This window comes from Vombatus ursinus, unplaced genomic scaffold (genome assembly GCF_900497805.2).
Source record: "Vombatus ursinus unplaced genomic scaffold, bare-nosed wombat genome assembly UNPS02014772.1, whole genome shotgun sequence".
NCBI lineage: Eukaryota > Metazoa > Chordata > Mammalia > Diprotodontia > Vombatidae > Vombatus > Vombatus ursinus.
The window spans coordinates 21,095,030-21,115,679 of NW_020954550.1; the positions used below are offsets into that span (position 1 = coordinate 21,095,030).

At 39.5% G+C, this 20,650-nt stretch overlaps 1 protein-coding gene across 1 annotated transcript in view; it reads left to right on the forward strand.

The window, feature by feature from the left end:
* The window catches only part of ANKRD55 (ankyrin repeat domain 55), a 109,789-nt gene that overhangs the window by 71,665 nt on the left and 17,474 nt on the right, over positions 1-20,650 (forward strand). The window contains exons 7-9 of the mRNA XM_027863323.1: positions 376-560; positions 1,592-1,759; positions 9,274-9,899. Coding sequence (XP_027719124.1) covers positions 376-560; positions 1,592-1,759; positions 9,274-9,899 — 979 coding nt within the window. The remainder of the gene's footprint in view (positions 1-375; positions 561-1,591; positions 1,760-9,273; positions 9,900-20,650) is intronic.

The window sequence follows — 20,650 nt, forward strand, 5'->3', positions numbered from 1 at the left end:
ATAAATGTCATCTATTATTATTATTTCTGTGTTACCTTGGGCAAGTCACTTAACCCTGTTTGCTTCAGTTTCCTCATCTGTAAAATGAGTGAGAGAAGCAAATGGCAAACCACTCAAGTATGTCTGCCAAGAAACCCCAAAATAGGGTCATGAAGAGTCAAACACAACTGAAAAGAATGAACAGCAACAATTATTATTGCTAATGTGGTAGTCCTGAGACAAGAGCAGCTAATGGGAAGGGCTTAAGAGAATGCGTTGGTATAATGGTATGGATGGGGGAGAATCACTATTTTAGCCTTCAGAAATGCAACATGTAAGAAAGGAAAGGATACTTTGATCATTGAAATAATAAGCTTTCTTGGCCTCTCTTTCCAGAGTGGAAACAAAATTCTGTGTTCCATCATTCTGAGCCATCACGAGGGCCAGTCCATCATCAACTACGATGATGAGAATGGGAAGACATGTGTGCACATTGCTGCTGCAGCAGGTTACAGCGACATTATTAGTGAGCTGGCAAAAGTCCCAGACTGCAACCTCCAGGCTCTGGATGTGGATGACAGGTATCCATGGCAACACACCAAAGGGCTGTAAAGTGTGACCCACATCTCAGGATATCAACCTGGAGACGAGTGTTTTTATTGACTGATCGTGTTTTATTAGATCCGGGGTGCCAATAAAATTCACATGCAGGCTGGTGATGGGAATAATTGTTCTATTTCTGAAAAAGGTGTAATGTGGAGAGAAATTGCTAAGTTTTCATCTTTTAACCAAACAATATGAGTGGTCTCAGGCCATTTCCCAATCATCAAACATTAACTGAACTCATGCTTCCTGCACTGTCTTTTAATTTGCTTTCACAAAGATGACTTTAGTTATGTCCTGTCAGTAAGACAAACATAGAGGCAACATTGATGTGAAAAATGGACCAGATTTGGATGCTGGAACCCTAGACACCAGGCTGACCTCTACCACTCATTGGCTACGTGCAAGTGGATAGAGTGCCAGGCCTTGAATCAGGAAGACCTTAGTTCAAATCCAGCCAGATTGTTAAAAGCAAATAAGGGATAAAAGGGGATGAAGAAGAACCAATTGCTAGAAGCACTTATTTTTTTTTTCTCAGAAAATAGGATCAAAGATTCTTTAAGGATCCAGTTTAAATCCTCATTTTACAGATTGGAAAACTGAGGTCCAGAAAGATAAAGTTATCTGAACATATTTCTTCTGACTCTATTTCAAGAATTTTTTCTGATTCACCATGCAAATATCTATGACTGTAGTAATTTTGCTTCTGCTACCAATTGAGGTTGTTTCTGGAGCAAATCTAAGCAAGTCTTATCACCAGAAAGGGAAGACCTGAGTATCTCCACTACAGGATTCCTTGTCCTCTTGTGGCAATCGCCATGCTTCTGGTTACTCAAGGAACATTTCAAATGCCCTCCATTTGGTAGGAAAAATGAATACATTGCCAAATGTATTGCCAAATTTATATTGCCAATACATGGCAGACGTTTGAAAAAGTGTTTGTCCTATGTAGTCCTTTGTGTATCAGCCATTCTCAAAAACTTCCATCCTCACTGTTTTTTTCTTCAAGGACACCTCTCCACTGGGCAGCAGCAGCAGGAAAGGCTGACTGTGTCCAGCTGCTGTTGCAGCTAGGCACGGACAACAGCCCTCGGGACATCAATGAGAACACCCCTCTGGCCTATGCAATGCGCTGTGGACACACAGCATGCATCAATCTGCTCTCTCAAGAGAGCAGGTAAGTACACCTAAGAGGTATTTTCTTAACTCCCACAAAGAGCTAGAATTTTTCCCTTTAGATCTCTCTTCATACTTAGCCCATCCTTCTGCATGTAATAGCTATGTGACATGTTTCTTATTGCATTCTGACATGATGAAATGATTTTTCCTCTCTTGATAATATGAAAGATCAGCTACATATTACTGTTCAACAGATAAGAGAGATGCTCATTACCAGGTAGTCCACTGAGCAACAATTTGGGGGGGTCACAGCAACTGTCTTTTTTCTTTTTGTTAATTTATTTTGATTTATCAACAACTACTTCCATAAGCTTTGGAGTTTCTAATTTTTCTCCCCTTCCCTCCCTACTTCTCTCCCCAAGACAACGTGCAATCTGATATAGGCTATACATATACATTCCTATTAAACATATTTTCACATTAGTCATGTTGTAAGGAAGAATTAGAACCAATAGAAGGAACTACAAGAAACAGTAAACAAAACAAAACAGAAGAAAAAAAGAGCAAATAGTATGCTTCGATCTGCATTCAAACTTCATAGTTCTTTCTTTGGATGTGGATAGTATTTTCCTTCACGAGACTTTTGGAGATGTCTTAGATCCTTGCATTGTCTAGAAGGGCTAAGTCTATCAAAGTCAATCATCACACAGTGTGGCTGTTACTGTGTACAATGTTCTCCTGGTTCTGCTCACTTCACTCAGCACCAGTCCATACAAGTCTTTCCAGATTTTTCTGAACACAGCAACTTTCAAGCCAGTCTTTGGGATGTAGAGGATAGAGACCTGGCTTTGAAGCCAGAAACACCTGGGTTCAAGCCCCACTTCTGACATATATTGACTGTGGGACGTTGGTCAAGTCTTTAATTTCTCAGTGCTCTGGAGTCTAGGCAACTCTCCATAGTCTACACATTACAGAGAAGGTATTACCCTGGCTTAATAGAGGGAATTTCTTCACTAGGAAGTTTCTTATATCAGTGAAATCACAGACCCAGTCCTTCTCCCTAGCAACTATCTGCCACATTACAGAAGGAATATAGATTTAGAGTTGGAGGAGACTTCAGTGGTCATCTAATCCAACTGCCTCGTTTTATAGAGGAAAAACTTAGGTCCAGGAGGGGACCAGTCATTTGTCCAAAGTCCTACAGCCAGTGAGGGCCAGAGCTGGGATCCAAACCCAGGTCCTCTGAATCTACTGTATCATTCCATCACACTGCCTCATGAGTCACATTCTGCACTGGTGAGAGGAAGGATGTACTCACAGTAATGAAATCACCGATCCTTGAAGTATTTAAGTGTTTAATTGACAGTTAATTAAATGCTCTACCGTAGAGTATTTTTCCTTTCATGACACCTTTTCGAGTTTCGGTAGTGTTCATTGGTGTTGCATGGCATGATGGCATGTGCAGTGCAAAGTGTGCATATTATGTGTTCAGAACCAAGGCTGCAGTTAAGTTTTGTGATGCAACACAGGCAAGCACTGCCAGAAATACTTCAGATTTATTACATGTTTGATTTTGAGTTAATTTTTGGTTATTGTGCATTCCAAAACCTTTTACTGTTGCCAATCTCATATGGGGTCACAACCCACAGTTTAAGAAGTGCTGAATGAAATAATGGTACCAAATAATATCCCATGTGGCACAGCATACATTGAGCTCAATGTTCTTCTTTTTTCGTCTTTTTTCTTCTATCTCCTCATTAACTTCCTTTTATTACCCATACATGTATCTACACATGCATGCATGTATATACATGTTTTCATGCCTGAATTAGTTCCATTAATAAGTTAGGTACTGGAGACATATTTTATGCTTTAGGATAATCTGACAAATATTTATTAAATGGCTACTGTATGCAAAGTACCATATTGAGTGGCACCTTTTCAGTCTTGTTACCCCTTACACTCTGGACCCCTCCTCCATGCACTCTGTAATCCAGTGACACTAGCCTCTTTCCTGTTTCTCCCACAAAACACTTCATCTCAAAACTCCAGGCATTTTCCCTGGTTGTCTCCAATGCATGGAATTCTTACCCTCCTCATCTCCACCTCCAGGCTTCCCAGGCTTCTTTCGAGTCCAAGCTAAAATCCCACCATCTACAAAACGCCTTTCTGGATCCCCCTTAATGATAGTGCCCTCCCTCTGTCAATCATCTCCAATTTATCCCACTTATAGCTTTTTGTACATAGTTTTTTTGCTTCTTGTCTCCCCTATTCAACTATGAGCTTCTTGAGATCAGGGATAGTCTGTTTTGTTTTGTTTTGTTTTGTTTTGTTTTGTTTTGTTTTATTTGCTAGGCAATGGAGTTAAGTGACTTGCCCAGGGTCACAGAGCTAGTAAATGTCAAGTGTCTGAGGCCAGATTTGAATTCAGGTCCTCCCAACTCCAGGGCCAGGACTCTATCCAGTGCACCACTTAGCTTCCCCGACAGTCTTTTACCTTTCTTTGTATCCTTAGTACTTAGCACAGTGCCTGGCCCATAGTAGGAGCTTAATGAATGTTTATTGCCTGACTGAAACAGATACTGAAGTATAGTACAAAAGAATAAAATGTAATTATAAAGATAGAATGATGATTTAGCTCAAGCACTCCTCCTTCCCATTTTAAAGAGGAGAAACTAAACCTCATAATGGGAAGTGACTTGTTCAAGGTCATGGGAGCATTTAGTCACAAAATATGGATTCAAATGCAGGTCTCCCAACTCCTGGTCCAAGGTTCTTTCTACGGCTGTGCCACCTCCTACTTAGAGCAAAAAAGCCAAGTTACCCATCAAACATTAAGGCAAAATTTCATCAGAGTACAACAGAGATGACAACCAAAGTCCCATCAGGCACTTCTGTATCCAGTAGAAAGGCACTAGACCTCAGTAACAGGGGTTTTCAATCTCTCTAAGATAAGATGTTGAAATCTGCCACTGAGGTGTGAGTGCAAATCAGTGAACCAACTAATAAATATTTGTGAAGGGCCCACTATAGGCTAGGTACTCTGCTAGGCACTAGGGATCCAAAGACCAAAATGAAGCAGTCCCTGCGCTTTAGGACTTTACATTTTATTGGAGGAAACAGTGGTCCACATATATTAGGAAATACACAAACACAAGGTAATGTGAGGGAGATGGCTCTTGAGCTGAGTTTGGGAGGAAGCTAGAGTTTCTAACAGGCAGAGGTGGAGAGGTACACACCAAGCATGGGCAACAACCCACGCAAAGGCACAGACATGGGGGATAGAGTGTCGTGTATGCAGACTAGTCAGATGGCCAGTTTGACTGGACTGAAAAGAGTGTATGGGGAGTAATGTGTAAGAAGCCTAACAAGGTTGGCGCCAGGTTATAAATTGTTTTATATAAGTATATGTGTGTGTGTGTGCATGTATATGTGTATATGTATATACACACACATACATACATGCACATATACCTATCCATACACATGTATATTTATATATTATGTATACTCACGTGTATACACATATATATATGTGTATATGTGTGTGTGTATGTGTGTGTGTGTATATATATGTGTGTATGTATATATATGTGTGTATATATATATATACGTCAGAGGAGTTTGTATATAATCCTAGAGGAAATAATGAGGTGGTACAGTGGATGAAGAATTGGGCTGGAGTCAAGAAGACTCATCTGGGGACCTGTAAGTTTTTGGCTCTTCCCAGGTGGTATGATCTAGGGAGAAGTATGTTTACTACTCTCCTGTACTGTGCACTGGTTGTGAGTGACCACAAGCACTCCTTTCAACCCTGGAAGTGTGGGCAGGTTCCCTGCTCCCCTGTGGCTGCAAGCTCTGCTGTGCTACTGCTCCTCCTTGCACTGGGACTGCGACCCAGGACTACAACCCAGACCCAAGTACAGGGACACCTGTCAATCTCCTTTTGACCTGTTGCTTGATCCCCTTACTGTCTGTGGGCTGAGAAGTCTGGAAACTACCTCTGTTGCCACTGATTCAGTCTCCCCAAGACCTGCTCCTTGTTTGCGGGGGCCCGGTCTGTGCTGGTATAGCCTTTACTGGACTGTGCTCCTCTCTCACCCTGGTGCAACAGACATTTCTTGCTGACCTTCTAAGTTGTCTTGGGCTGGAAAATTGCTTCACTCTGTCTTTTTGCTGGTTTTGCTGCTCTAGAATTTGTTTAGACTCATTTTTTAAAGGTATTTGGAGAGGTTTGGAGGAGAGCTCAGGCAAGTCCCTGCCTTTATCCCACCATCTTGACTCCACCATCTTGACTCCGCCTCTCCCCAGCTCTCTTGAAAGCTACTTTTAGGCACTTCTATCACCTTGAGGTATAAATGGCAATAAGGAGTGTGGTATCCTGAAAAGAGAACTGGATCTGTAATCAGAAGACTTGAATTTGAATTCCAGCTGTTACTTATCTTGTATGACATTAGTCAAGTTACTTTGGCTCCCTTGGCCTCAGTTCCTCATCTATAAAATAAGGGGGTAGACGAGATAACCTTTAAGGTCTGTCTCAGCTCTGACACTCTGTGATTCTATATTATTCCCTAAGAGAAGAAAAGCTTAAGCTGAAGGGATAAAACTGCAAGGGTAGAATTTGGCATTAGTTTGGGGAATCTTTTGGTAGAAGAGAGACCAATGCCTTCCTGGAGTTGCTAAAATCACCCCTCAAGCAGTTAACATCTTTCTTTATGTTCACAGCTGGCCCTGGCTAAGCCACCAGATAGCACTGGAAGGGACATGTTTGGGGTATATTGTGGGAGATTGGGAGTAGATGCCAACTGGTCAGCAACGCAAATCCTTCCATCAGGCTGTTTTATTCATCTTCTTTTAACTATGCATGTATATGCATGTATGCATACACACATATTTACAGACATGTATATAAATATATATACACATATATGTATACACATGAGAATTATATGTATGTACAACATGTGTGTATATGTACATGTCTGTCTACATACAAGGATATACATATACTATGCATGTGGATGTATATATGTATGTTACATATACATGCATATACATATACATACACTTACATGTATAATTAGAAGAAGATGAATAAATCAGAAGGTGAATAAATAAAAGAAGATGAATAAAAATAAAAGATGAAAAAGATAGAATAATTTGCATTGCTGATCCTTTGGTATCCACTCCTAGTGGATGTATGTATGTATGTGCGTGTATATATAGTCTTGCAATCTTTCTCCCCCCAACCCACCCAGAATTACCTCTGAAAACAGCTGTGCAAAAAAACCCTGAAACTTGGGACAGTGCTCCCTCCACTTGGGAAGCAGAGCCCCACTTTAGCATACAGTTAAAAGTCAAGGAATAGGCTGGAAAATGAACAAACAACAGAAAAAAGTTCTGACCATAGAAAATTACTATGGTGAACAGGAAGATAAAAACACACAAAGTCAAATTCCTGCATGCAAAGCCTCAAAGACAAATATGGATTGGTCTCAGGCCATGGAAGAGCTCAAAAAGGATTTTAAAAATCAAGTAAAAGAGGTAGGGAAAAATGGGAAGAGAAATGAGAGTGATGCAAGAAAATCATGAAAAAAGACTCAATAGTTTAGTAAAGGAGACACAAAAAGTACTGAAGAAAATAACACTTTAAAAGACAGACTAGGCCAAATGTCAAAAGAGGCACAAAAATCCACTGCAGAGAAGAATACCTTGAAAAGCAGAGTTGTCCAAATGGAAAAGGAAGTACAAAAGCTCATTGAAGAAACAGTTGTGAATTAAATGTGATGTTATGATTATCTAAAAAAATAAAATTAAGGTATGAGAGAGAAGAATGCAGGGGAAAAAGAGAGGTAGAATTAGATAAATTATCTGACATAAAAGATGCCTGAAAGAGATTTTACAGTGGAGGGGGGAAATGGAGGAAGCAGGGAGAGGAGAACATGAATCTTTTCCTCATTGGACTTGGTTCAAAGATAGAATAACATACTCAGTCAGTTAGATGTAGAAATCTATCTTACCATACAGGAAAGTAGGAAGGGAAAGGAACAAGAGAAGCGGGGGAGGAGCTGATAGAAGGGAAGGCAGTTTGGGGAAGGTAAAAGTCAGAAGCAAAACACTTTTGAGAATGGACAGAGTAAAAGGAGAAAGACAGTAAGGTAAATGGGGAAAATAGGATGGAGGGAAATATGTATTTGCTAATCATTACTGTGAAAAAAATTTATAGTGAGTTTCTCTGATAAAGACTTCATTTCTCAAACATATAGAAAACTGAGTCAAATTTACAGAAATAAGAGCCATTCCACAATTGATAAAAGGTCAAATGATAGGAATAGGCAGGTTTCAGACAAGATAATCAAAGCTATCTATGGTCACATAAAAAATGCTTTAAATCACTATTGATGAGAGAAATGCAAATTAAAACAACTCTGAGCTACTACCTCACACCTGTCAGATGGTTAATATGAAAAGAGAAATGACAAATGATGGCAGGCATGTGGAAAAATTAAAACACTAATATAATATTGGCAAAGTTGTATACTGATTTAGCCATTCTGAAGACCAATCTGAAACTATGCCTAAAGGACTCTAAAACCATGCATACCCTTTGTCCAAGCAAAACTACTACTGGGTCTGTATCCCAAAGAAATAAAAAAACAAAAAGGAAAAGGACCTATGTGTACACAAATATTTATAGCAGTTCTTTTAGTGGTGACAAAGAATTAGAAACTGAGGGGATGCCCTTCAATAGAGGAATGGCTGAACAAGTTGTATATGATTGTGATGGAATACTACTGTGAGTAGGATGCTCTCAGAACATCATGGAAATTCTTACATGAACTGATGCAAAGTGAAATGAGCAGGACTATACCTAGTAACAGCAATATTGTACGATTATCTACTATGAATAACTTAGCTATTCTCAGCAATACAATTATCCAAGACAATTCTGTAGGACTTATGGTGAAAGGTGCTTCTTTCCACCTCCAGAGAAATAAATGGTAGAGCCTGAATGCAGATCAAAGATACTTTTTCTTTATTTTTCTTGGGTTTTTTGTCTGTGTTTTCATTCACAGAATTACTTATGTGGAAATGTGTTTTGCATGACTACACATGTATAACCTGTGTCAAATTGTTTGCCTTCTCAATGAGGAGGTGGGGAAAGAATTTGGAACTCAAAATTTGAAAAAAAAAAAGAATGTTAAAATTGTTTTATGTGTAATCAGGGAAAAATAAAATATTAAGTAAGATTTTTTTAAAAAAGCTGAGACAGGGTAAAATATTCAGGAGGAAAGACTAACCTACTCTGCTTTTGGGGGGAGGTGTTCCTTGACCAGTAATCTCTACAAAAAGAAAGAACAACAGAGCTTAAGGTATTTTTACACTATCTTGGAATCTACCTAAATAATTCTTAACAGCCTTCCAGATCTGTTTGTCAACCTAAATAACAATACAGTGCAATATTTTGAATGTTCAGTTTTGCCTCATCTTTTCATCCTCCCTCACAATGCTTCCTTTTTTTTTACACTCCCATAGACTTGAAACTATTCACTCCCTTTCTTCCCTGAACAGTAGACTTCTAAAGAAAGAGAGACCATTCAGCATGCTTAACCAAATCTTCTGTAAGAAGAAAGAAGAGCAGAGAGCCAATGAGAAAGACCACAGTCAAGATAGGTACTCAGGAGAAGATGCTTCGGAAGTTGATGACATCATCACTACCTTTGACTGCATTGTGGATACCAACTGCCAAGAGCTACCGGATCAGAGAATGGTAATGGTGGACTTGAGAAAAAGGTCCACAGAAACATCAAAGTATCTCTCATCAGAAAAGAAGCAGCAGGAGCATAAGGGACTTCCACCAATCAGAACACAGAGTCTGCCACCCATCACTCCAGGCACCTCTTTTCTAACAGCCTCCCAGATGGCTACTTCCCATGGTGTCCCGGGTTCCAATGCTCACCGTTCTGTATGTAAATCTCAAAAAAGTAGAAGTGAGCATGACCTATTGGATCACAGGACTGGCTGTCAGGCATTGGTAGATAATCCTTGGCGATCTGACTCTAATCAACTCTTCTCCTATAAAGCTTGGACTGTATCTACTTCAGGTAAGCTGCCAGATGGATTGCTGGCTGGAAGACCAAGCCACGTGGAGTTCTTGGGACCTGTACAACCTCTAGCCCGACATAATCGTACATCAGGTAATAGTTTTATGTCATCTTTCTTTATTTTCTATACTTGGTAAATTCACTATTGATCATATCCCATCAGCATGTTGCTAAGAGAGTAACGGAACTAAAATTAGAGTGGGGTTATACCAGGTTAGGGAAATGGGACCCTAAGAGGAATATGACCCCTTCTGAGTGCCTCCAGAGCCTCCCTTTCTTCCAAGTGAAATCCCAAACTGCCTCATAAAAAAAGCTTCAGAGTATTCTTCTCTTCTACCACAAAGACAGATCAATAAGTAAATGCCTCCTTATGCTATGGGCATATATGGGGAGGATGTCAGAGACCAAAATAACAGCTTTCTCAATCAGACTTGTACAAGAACAGGAACAACAATAGTATAGTCCCATTCATAGGTAGTTCACAAAAAATGTATTTTGACTTTTTTCTGGTGGCTGAGGGTCACTGACTGGGCTGCCTCCAGATGGTGTTGTTCCTCTAATGGCCCATGAAACAACCTGCAATTTTCCAAAAGGATAGGGAAGAGTGAACAACAAAGGCCAATATCACCTAGACACTCTGCTAAGTTCCCAGTCATCCTGGTGATTAGCCCCATCTGTATTATGGAGGTAGTTCTACCCCGACCAGGTTCATAACTTTTCTCTATTTCTACTTATCTAAGCCTGCTACTTTCATGTCCAAAACTATATCAAACTTTTGTTTTCCTTTCTTCATATAACTTCATAAAAAAGGAAGAGAAGTATAATTTGTTTAGGCTTTGTTCATTTACTGACACACTCTGCATTCTTAGGAAATTAAAGTATCTTATCCCCTCAGTTCTTATAGTATGAAAGATACCCTTTTTTGCACGGTCAGATCTATTATTGCTGATGTTTCTGTTTCATGATGAATGATTATAGCACATGTTTCAAGCATCAATGAAGATTTAATTCTTCATCCAATATAATAGTGATTTCCAAGGTTTTTAGAGTTTGTCTTGACTATTTGTCTATTTGTCTTGACTATCTCATCTCAAACACATGCTCGAATGGACGTGCACGCGTACACACACACTCACACACAGAGGCTCTCCTAAAATTGCTAAAATATATGTATTTCTTTTAACTGAAAGTGAATCAAAACTAACTTTGTTTTGCTATTTTGGAGGGACTGCTACTTGCAATAATTAGAGATCTGCTGGGGTAGCACAAAACTAGATTAGAAATTATTGAAATAGATCCAACAGAGGTAACACCTTGAAGTCTTACATGGAAATTTGTTGCCTCATCAAAGGCATGTGAATCAAGCCCTAAATGGGGAGAAGGTAAGCCTCCCAGGAGTCCTTAGGCTATAAATGGGAGCCTTAAAGATAACGTTTTAGGTAACTCACTATCTTGTGTTCAGTCACCAAAATCACAAGAACTCAGAGCTGGAACTATTGCTTTTATCTAGTCCAATCTCCTCATTATACAATTAAAGAAATTGAGGCCTAGAGAAGTGATTTTCCCAAGAGAATACAACTAGTTAATAGTAAAACCAGGTCTCCTGACTTCCCAGCCCCATATTTTTCTACTTGACCAGGCTACTTTGACTGAACACCTATAATAAGCAAAGTGACAATGCTACTTCCTCACTGCCAGATCTTCAAGTCATTGTGGTGGGAATGGTCATCCATCAGTGAGCATTTGACTTGACTACAAACTGTATTACATTTTTAGATACCTTGATAGTTATATGATATAATCACTCTACCTCCATTGCTAAAGTCTCGAGCCCTTCTATCTTTCCATATGTGATGCAGTGGGCAAAGTGCTAGACTTGGAACCAGGGAGATCTAAGTTTAAATCCAACATCTGATGCTAGCTGTGTGACCATGAGCAAATTACTTAGTCTTTATGAACCTCAGTTTTCTCATCTATAAAATGAAAATAAAAATACCTGTAGTACCTCGCCTCATAACATTGTTAAAATGCTCAAATTAGATAATGTATATAAAGTCTTTTCAAACTCTAAAAGATAAGACAAATGTCATCTATTTCTATCCTGTATAGTTTTTGTCCTTTTTTTTTTCTGTAAATGCTTGACCATGATGGTTATCCTACAAACACACTAGAGGCCACTTCTCTTTTCATCTTCTATGTGGCACTCTATTGTTTTCACTATTTCAAGTTGGTTGATTTTCTTTTCTTGATTTTCTTGGATTGCTCTTATCTATTTTTTCCTCAATCTCTCTTATTTGATTTTTAAAGTCTTTTTTAATTTCTTCCAGGAACTCTTTTTATGCTTGAGATCATTGATGTTTCTCATTTTAAAAGCAGTGGATTTTTTAGCTCCATTATCTTCCTCTGAATATGAACCCAGATCTTCTCTATCCCCATAGTAACTATCTATTGTTGGGTTCTTTCTCCTTTGCTTACTAATTTTTATTTATTTTTTTAATTTTGTTTTTAGCAGCTATTAGTATGATCAAGTTGTAGCCCCTAGATATGGGGAATGATGCCCCAAGTCTCAGATCCTTCTTACTGTTATTTTCTGAGGTCTGTTTCAGGTCCCAGCCTTGGGCTCTCCTCTCCACTCAGCCACAGCCAGGGCCCCCAGCCACACTGTCCCACAAATGATCTTGCTCCCTGGGGTCACTCCAGTGGCTGCAAACTACAGCTGTCCTCTCTGCCCCTGAACTGAAAGCAGGGACTCTGCTCTCCTGCAAGTGCCCACAGCCAACAGAGTCACTGCTCTTCACTACTGCACTCACCAGGTGTGTGCTAGCTCCTTCTCCCTAAAGCCGGGATGCATCTGGTCAGCTCAGCTGTGCTTGGCATCCATTGACAGGGGAAGGTCCTTCAGTCTTCTCCTCCTCAGTCATCAGACCCCTGCAGTGTTTTGGAGATGAAAGTTTCTAAGGCTGAGGCTGCCTCTCACCCCCAGCTGCCTCCAAGGCTTATTTGTTGATTTTGCAGAGTCTGCTGGGCATCGAGGCAGAACCTAAACCCTTGGAGATCTGGTCTTTCCTGGGGTCTTCTCAAATTGTCTTGGGAGGACAACTGCCTTACCCTGTGTTTATTGCTGCTGCTCTGAGGCAATGTTCTGTCTTTTTGTGGAGGAAATCTGGAGAGGCAAAACTTTTCTGACCTACTCCACCATCTTCCCAGAATCCTCTCACTCCATGACAGTTTGATTATCTTCCTTCCCTGTCCCACGTATCCTTTACATCACTTATCTCAAGCAAGCTTTTATTGGTAATCTGCTCCAGGTTGGTAATATGCACCATTTTCTCCAAGGTATCTTGTAATTTTGATTTACCCAAAGCCATAGTACTCCTTGATTGACAACAATAATACAGTTTTGTGGTAAACTGCATCATCTTCACTAATACAGAACCCCTTATTCTCCTCTACTTACACAGATCTGATGAGGAATTTTTATCCCAATAAGACATCTTGGTATTGAGATTACTGAGGAATGTGGAAGGAATTCCAACAGAGTCCTTTCCAGCGTTTCAGCTATGATCACAGAAATAAAATCCCAGCACATTTCTAAGCAGGATTTCTGTATTAGAGACAAAGGCTTGCTATGGTAAAGCAATTGGATAATTTAAATAATACCGCTATCCCACTGGCACAAATTTTGATAACCACTTTCTTTTGGATTTTCTCCACTCCTGCATTGGGTTCAGTAGATAATAACAGGGATGGGCCGGGTTATTGCTTGAATTCCTGGCAAGTGCTGCACTTTGCTTACATCAGCAACCCAGACTGTTAGCCTTAATGACTATTGTTTAACTGTTACCCAGAATTGACAAAGTGGACTAGGGCTGAGGAAAAGGGGAGGGGGGCTGGGGCACTTATCTTAATGAGTTGGAATATATGATCATGTCACCATAATTCTTTTTGACTGATGCTTTTAAAGAAGATGAATGAGAGAAACAGCCTATTCTAATAGTCATAAAATAGCCCTTTCTGTGGGCTACGCCTCAAATGCAAGAAAATGCTCACTTTACTTTATCTCTCCCCAAAATAGCCCCCACCCACTCACACAATCAGGAAACTCTCGTGAAACTTCTTTCTCAAAAACTTTTCAACAGATCCTTCATCCACTCTAAGCACTTTCATCAAACTAAGACCTTTCTTTCTACTTGCTGCACATGTGACTCTGATTTGTGATTTCATGTAGCACTGTACCAGAGCCAAAAACTTTTTCCCTTTGTTGCCCATTTTCTTCCCTTCCTGTCCTTTCCCTTTTACATATCCTAAATATTCACACTCCCAGGGACCCAGCCAAGGTGTATTCCTTGTTGATCCTTGCTAAAAATGTCACAAATAAAATGTTAGCTGATAAGGGCTAGGACCTTCCCCAGAGGTCTTCGTGTTTTATTTTGTTTTATTTTTAATTGAAGACCAAAACAGTTTAAGAATCAAAGAAAGTATACAATAATGTTTAAATGATACACAATGTTTCGGATACTGCAGAGGTAAGAATCATTGCTCAGGCCCACTTCCAATCATATCACATAGGAAGCCACGTTGGCAGTCTGTAGATGGACCCAGATAACCTGCCATGGCATTCTTTTTTTTTTAATTTTTTTGGTCACATTTCAGTTGCAAGCTGTTTTCCTTTGCTATAGCATTCTTACATAAACCTGGCAACCCAATGCTTTGATCTGTAAGTCAGCTAGCCAGTGTAGAGTGGGAAAGGCAATAGGGTATAATAGAAACAGCATTGGATTTGCATTTTAGTCCTGGTTCTGCAACTGTTTATCTGGGTGACCTTGGTGAAATCACTTCCCTCCACCTGCAAATTTAGGTAGTTGGACCAGGAAGAAGTTCTCTAGAGTCCCTTCCAGCTCTTATATTCTATGACTCTGCAGTTCTTCTGCCAAAAGGAAACTAAAAGAGAAAATATGCTTTGTTTAGCCTTGTGATTCCCTTGCAAATTCTATTTGATCATAGTGGAAAACCCTAAAAGTCCATCCAGGTTGTAGTTGTGGTTTGAATTCCTCCTTAGCCACTAGACCACTAGCCAAAGGAATGTACCAATATATGACCCCCACCAGAATCTCCAGCTGTCTGAGAGATTGTAGTTAACAGTATCAGTGGTGGCATCATAACAGTCAAGCATTTCTTTGGTTCACTTCAATTTTCAGATATTTGGATCTGTTGTACTAAGATTGAGTTTAGAGATTTCTTGAACACTTTTGCAACATCCCCCCTCTCCAAGCTTCTAGACCAGGGGGCCATTCGTTTACTTTTAAATATCCATTGAGCACTTATTATATGACAAATTAAACCTTACTTTTCATGTCTGCCACTTTTCTTTCTTCCTTGTTTTAAAGGGGTGGTGGCAAGCCAGATGATTATCCAAAAGAGAATCCAAAAAGATCTTGATAAGTTGGAAAGATAATTTAAATCTAACAAGATGAAATTTAATAAGGACAAATGTAAAGTTCTGCACTTGCAACTTCAGAAGTACAGGATGAGGGAGACGTAGCTAGAGAGCAGGTTTGGTGAAAAAGACCTGGGATTTTAGTGGATTGTTGGCTTAATACGAGTTAACAGTGTGAAAGCACCCTCCCCACCCCCAAAAATAATAATAATAAAGCTAAATCTTGGTTCGGAAGCTAGGTGGCACAGTGGATAAAACACTGGGCTTGGAATCAAAAAAAACATCTTCCTGAGCTCAAAACTAGCCTCAGACATTTACTAGCTGTGTGACCCTGGGCAAGTCACTTAACCCTGTTTGCTTCAGTTTCTTCATTCATAAAAAATGAGCTGGAGAAGGAAATGGCAAACCACCCCAGCCTCTTTGCCAAGAAAATGCCAAATGGGGTCACAACAAGTAGGACATGATGGAACAACTAAACAGCAACAACAAACTCTTAATTAAATCTTAGACTTCATTAATAAAAGTACATTGTTCAGACAAGGAAAATTCTAGATGTAATCTCTTTAGACCATATGTGGATAATTGTGTTTACTTCCACACACCACGTTTTAGGCGTGATATTGATGAGCTGAGGCACGTTCCAGGGACGATGACCAGGATTTTCAAGGGAATACATATATACATATGTTCATGGCCTCAGATGTCTGTACACAAATATAAAAGATATATATTTACATATTATATATATATAAAATAAAATATAAAAGGTGAACCAGAAATCTTACCATGAGGAGATAAATTTGATTTCTTAGATATCACTAAGACTTAGTAGGATGGAACTCATGACTGTAATATGGCTAAGGAAGGCATTCCTTACATAAACAGAACAAAATACAGAAATGGAGTGGCACTGAATATTTAAAATAAAAACTAATTTAAGGAAATTCATGATCCAAAGAGAAGAAATCTAACAGAACATCTGAATAAGGAACAATGGAGGAAGAAACAGAAGCAATACTGTAATAGGAGTCTACTATAAACCATCAGGCCAGAAAGAAAAAAAAATAAATGAGTTTAGGAAGTAGATCACAAACCTGGGACAAAAGCATGATGTAATAGAAATATGTGCTGAAACTATCAGAGAATTTCTGCATTTGGATCTCTGCTAAAAGCAAAGCAACTAATAAATTCTTGACTTGTCCTACTGTTCATTTAAGTCTGTTATGACCGAGCAATAGAAGAAACCATTAATTAGGACCTTATTTAGAGCAATAAGGAGAAACTGGTTGCTAGAGTAGAAATGATGTAAGGAACATTGGGAGAAAACAATCATTCCAATCTCAGAGTCCATGATAGAGAAGGAAAGGAAAGTTGGCCATTACCTAATGTTTCCCTAGACATAAGATTTCAAAGAGTTCCAATAAAGGATTGATAGAACCAAAATTCTACAGAAGTTAGTACAAGTAGGAAGAGAAGCTCTTAAGAAAGAAATTCTAATGATACAAATATAAACCATGCTGATGAGGAATACAAAGGGGAAACTATCTAAAAAGACCAATATGTTCCCAGGTGCCTTGAGTTAGGAAACAAAGAACACTTATTCCCATTGCGGCTCAGATTCCTTCCACTGCCTGTTCCTATGTTGCGGTTATTTTAGTCAAAAGTTCATAAATTGGAGGAATGCCAATATTTCTAGATCCATGGCAGCCTTGACAACAAACAAAATATTCTATTCAAGAGCAAATCTCAAAAAATAAAATAAAATATAGAGACCAATGTGGAAGCATAAAGAAGTTGTTGACTGTCTTAGATTTCAAAAAAGGCATGTAGAGAAGATGTAAGCAAAGGCAGGTAACTAAGGATAAGTTGAGATGGTGTTCTATAAGAAGAGTGTCCCGAGCTCAAAATGAAATGCTAGGAATGACAAAAGGAGTTTGTTAAGCTATGTTGGAGTCAAGAAGAAGATAAAAACAGAATAGAATCAATGGTGTGCTGGCTCACAAAAGCCAATTGTTAAATTTTCAGTATGAGCATTTATGCCTCAGAAATTGGCAAACACTACAAATTAGGGCTTCATTTGCTGTTTTGGTATTGTCTGGACATAATAAAGTGATGGAGAAAATGTTAATAATACAGATTCAACTTAAAGGTGTGTTGTGTGAACATTTTCCCCCTAGATAGTAGGTTGTTAAACATTTCCCAGCACAGCCCTGGTAAGAATGCTCAGCAGACCCTTTTAACTTGAAAGAAAAAAAGAGGGGACAGAGCCAAGATGGCAGAGTAAAAGCAGTGACTTGCTTGAGCTCTCCCCCAAACCTCTCCAAATACCTGTAAAAAATGTCTCTAAACAAATTCTGAAGCAGCAGAACCCACAAAAAGATAGAGTGAAACAAATTTCCAGCCCAAGACAACCTGGATGGTTGATCTGAAAGGTATATCGTGCCAGGCTGGGAGAGGAACGCAGTTCAGTGCGGGCACAGAGGCCTCAGCAAACCTGGAGAAAGCCTCAGAGGACTGAACCACCAGCAGCGGTGGTGGTTTCTAGACTTCTCAACCCATCAACGCCAAAGACAATTAGAAGGCCAGTAGGAAAAGTCTGTGTCTGCAAGTGAGAGAGAAGCGCAAGATCCCAGCCCCAGGCCCCGAGTGTGACCTGGGGCGGTGGCTGCCTCCTGGGCTTGTGGCCCATAGACTGAGAGGGAATCGAGTGGTTGATCAGAGGGGGATTGCAGGGATCTCTTTGTTGGTGAAGGATTCTCTTGCTTTGCCCTGCTTGGATCTGTGTCACAGTTCTGGGTAGTGGTCCTGGGGCAAGAAGGAATGCTGGCGTGGAAGAGCTTGTAGTGGCAGTGGAGAGGAAATCCTCCTCACAATTCCAAGACAAAAAAGAGTGCTTGTGGTCACTCATAGACCAAACTACAGGCCAGGAAAGGAGTAAACACCTTGCCGCTGATCGTACCACCTTGGAAGAACTGAAAATTTACAGGTCCCTAGAAATATCTCTGAAAACAGCTGGACAAAACCCCCAAAGCTTGGGACAGTACATTCTTCACACTGGAAGCAGACCCTCACCTTAACAAAGAGTTTATAACTTAAGTAATTGGCTAGGATCATGAGCAAGCAGTGTAAAAAGAGTCAGACCATAGAATCTTACTTTGGTGACAAAGAAGATCAAAACATACAACCAGAAGAAGACAACAAAGTCAAAGGTCCTACATCCAAAGCCTCTAAGAAATATATGAATTGGTCCCAGGCCATGGAAGAGCTCAAAAAGGATTCTGAGAAGCAAGTAAGAGAAGTAGAGGAAAAACTGAGAGTAATGCAAGAAAATCACGAAAAACAAGTCAACAGCTTGCTCAAGGAGACCCAAAAAATAACACCTTAAAAAACAGCCTAGGGGAGGCTAGGTGGCATAGTGGATAGAGCATTGGCCCTGAAGTCAGGAGGACCTGAGTTCAAATCCAGCCTCAGACCAAACACTTGACACTTACTAGCTGTGTGACCTGGGCAAGTCACTTAACCCCAATTGCCTAAAAAAAAAAAAAAAAAAAAAAAAAAAAGCCTAACCCGACAGAGAGGTCCAAAAAGCCAACAAGAAGAAGAGTGCCTTAAAAATCAAAATTGGCCATATGGAAATGGAAGTCCAAAAGCTTACTGAAGAAAATACTTCCTTAAAAATTAGAAAGGAACAATTGGAAGCTAGTGACTTTATGAGAAATCAAGACACTGTAAAACAAATCCAAAAGAATGAGAAAATAGAAAACAATGTGAAATATTTCATTGGAAAAACAACTAATCTGGAAAATAGATCCAGGAGAGAGAATTTAAAAATTATTGGACTACCTGAAAGCCATGATAAAAAAAAAAGAGCCTAGACATCATCTTTCAAGAAATTATCAAGGAAAACTGCCCTGACATTTTAGAACCAGAGGGCAAAATAGAAATTGAGAGAATTCACCGATCACTTCCTGAAAGAGATGCCCAAAAGAAAACTCCTACGAATATTGTAGTCAAATTCCAGAGTTCCCAGGTCAAGGAGCAAATATTGCAAGCAGCCATAAAGAAAGAATTCAACACAATCAGGATTACACAAGATTTAGCAGCTTCTACATTAAGGGACCACAGGGCTTGGAATATAATATTCTGGAGGGCAAAGAAGATAGGATTACAACCAAGAATCACCTACCCAGCAAAACTGAGCATAATCTTTCAGGAGAAAAAATGGACATTCAGTGAAATAGAGGACTTTCAAGCATTCTTGATGAAAAGACAAGAGCTGAATAGAAAATATGACTTTCAGATACAAGACTCAAGAGAAACATAAAGAGGTAAACAGAAAAGAGAAATCATAAGAGATTTATTAAGGTTGTACTGTTTATATTCTGCATGGAAAGATGATGTTTGTAACTCATGAGTCCTTTGTCAGTATTAGAGTAGTTAGAGTGAAAAAATTATATGTATGTGTATATAGATAGATAGGATAGATAGATAGAGGGCACAGGGTGAGTTGAAGATGACAGGGTGTTATCTGGAGAATAAAATTAAGGGGTGAGAGAGGATTATATGGAGAGGAGAAAGGGAGAGGTAGAATTGGGTAAATTACCTCAGGTAAAATAGACAAGAAAAGTCTTTTACGGTGGATGGGGAAATGGGGGAAGGTGAGAGGGAATGAGTGAATCTTATTCTCATCATATTTGGCTTAAGGATAGAATAACATACACACTCAATTGGGTATGGAAATCTATCTTACCCTGCAGGAAAATGTGGGGGAAGGGGACATGAGAGTAGGAGGATGATAGAGGGGAGGGCAGATTAGAGGAGGAGGTAAGCAGAAGCAAACACTTCTAAGGAGGGACAGGGTCAAAAGAGAGAATAGAATAAATAGGGGGCAGGATAGGATGAAGGGAAAGTTTTTCACAACATGACTACTATGGAAGTGTTTTGCATGACTACACTTGTATAACCTGTATCGAGTTGCTTGCTTTCTCAATGAGGGTTGATGGAGAGGGAGGAAGGGAGAAAATTTGGAACCCAAAATTTTAAAAACAAATGTTAAAAATTGTTTTCACATGCAACTGGGAAATAAGATATATAGGCAATGGGGTATAGAAATCTATCCTGCCCTACAGGAAATTTGAAGGGGAAGGGGATAAGAGAAGGTGGGGAGAGATATAAGGGAGGGCAGATTAGGAGAAGGGGTATTCAGAATGCATGCCATCTTGGGGTGGGGAGAGGGACAAGATGGGGAGAAAATTTCAGACTCAAAATCTTCTGGAAGAGAATGTTGAAAACTAAAAATAAATTAGTTAATTAAAATGTTAAAAAAAGAAAGAAAGAAGGGAAAGAAAGGAAGGAAATGTAAGAAAGAAAGAAAGAAAGAAAGAAAGAAAGAAAGAAAGAAAGAAAG